At 74.5% G+C, this 984-nt stretch overlaps 1 protein-coding gene across 1 annotated transcript in view; it reads left to right on the forward strand.

Moving 5' to 3' along the window:
• EVC (Ellis van Creveld protein) overlaps positions 1–984 on the forward strand; it is a 23,414-nt gene that overhangs the window by 20,801 nt on the left and 1,629 nt on the right. The window contains exons 11-13 of the mRNA XM_012724047.1: positions 3–28; positions 443–569; positions 689–914. Of these exons, the coding sequence (XP_012579501.1) occupies positions 3–28; positions 443–569; positions 689–914 (379 nt within the window). The remainder of the gene's footprint in view (positions 1–2; positions 29–442; positions 570–688; positions 915–984) is intronic.

Below are 984 nucleotides of genomic sequence, written 5' to 3' on the forward strand. Positions count from 1 at the left end.
AGGAGTCCTGCGGCAGCGTCCCCCAGAGGTGAGGCCTCCGCTCGGCCCGGGCCCCCAGCACAGCGCGCAGCCCTGCCCCGCCCCCCTCTCAGGACGGACCGGAGGGGGAGGGTGGGCGGTGGGTTCTGTGACTCGGGTAGGAGTTGCCCAGGCGGGCAGGTATAAAAGGGGGTTCCCAGCACTCCCTGGGGCCAAGTTCCGGGGTGGCGGGGGCCCGCGTAGCTCACGGCAGGAGGCCGCCGGCTCTCGCTAGACAGAGATGGTCCCCGAGAGATGTCCGGTCCCCGCGCACGCGGCCTCACCTGGGAAGAGGCAGAGGAGACTTTGGCCTGAGCTGCCCAGGCACTCACCCTCACTCCAGGCAGGACCGAGGCGGGGGGCGGAGCGCCACCGGGAGGTGCCAGGCCCCCGCAGCCCAGCGGCCCCCCGCCCCCCTCCCCAGGATGCTGGCGCAGCAGAAGAAGTTCCTGGCGCGGTTCACGGCCCACGGACGGGCGCGCCGGGACGCCTGGAAGCAGAAGGCCCGGGCGGCGGAGCAGCTGGAGGTCCAGCTGGAGGTCCAGCTGCAGGTGGGCAGGGCTGAGTGCCCGGCCGGGGCTGGCGAGGGCTGCTCGCCCCTGCTCGGACCCTGCTGGCCCGTGACCCTCCCCCGGCCCAGCGGGGCCTGTGCTGAGCCCCCCTTGCCCAGCCCGGCCGGGGGGGCGGGCGTCCAGCTCTCTGGGAGAAAGGCCTGGCGGTGAAGCCCCTCCCGGCGAGCCAGAGTCCCGGCCAGACCGCAGCGCTGGCCCTGGGGCTCGCCCCTGGCAGGCAGAAGCGGCTAGACGCGCCCGCCTCCCCCTCGGGCCCCGCGCTCTCATGGAAGACAGGCTCTGTGGGCTCCGTGGCCCGGAGTGAGCTGGACCTCCCGGCCAGGGGTGATGTGGGCCCCACGCTTCCCTTGAGCCTGCCCCCGCCCCTGGCTCCACACGCCCCTTGGGGAACTGC

The sequence above is a fragment of the Condylura cristata genome, unplaced genomic scaffold (assembly GCF_000260355.1).
Source record: "Condylura cristata isolate star-nosed mole 26May11 unplaced genomic scaffold, ConCri1.0 scaffold00012, whole genome shotgun sequence".
Lineage (NCBI taxonomy): Eukaryota > Metazoa > Chordata > Mammalia > Eulipotyphla > Talpidae > Condylura > Condylura cristata.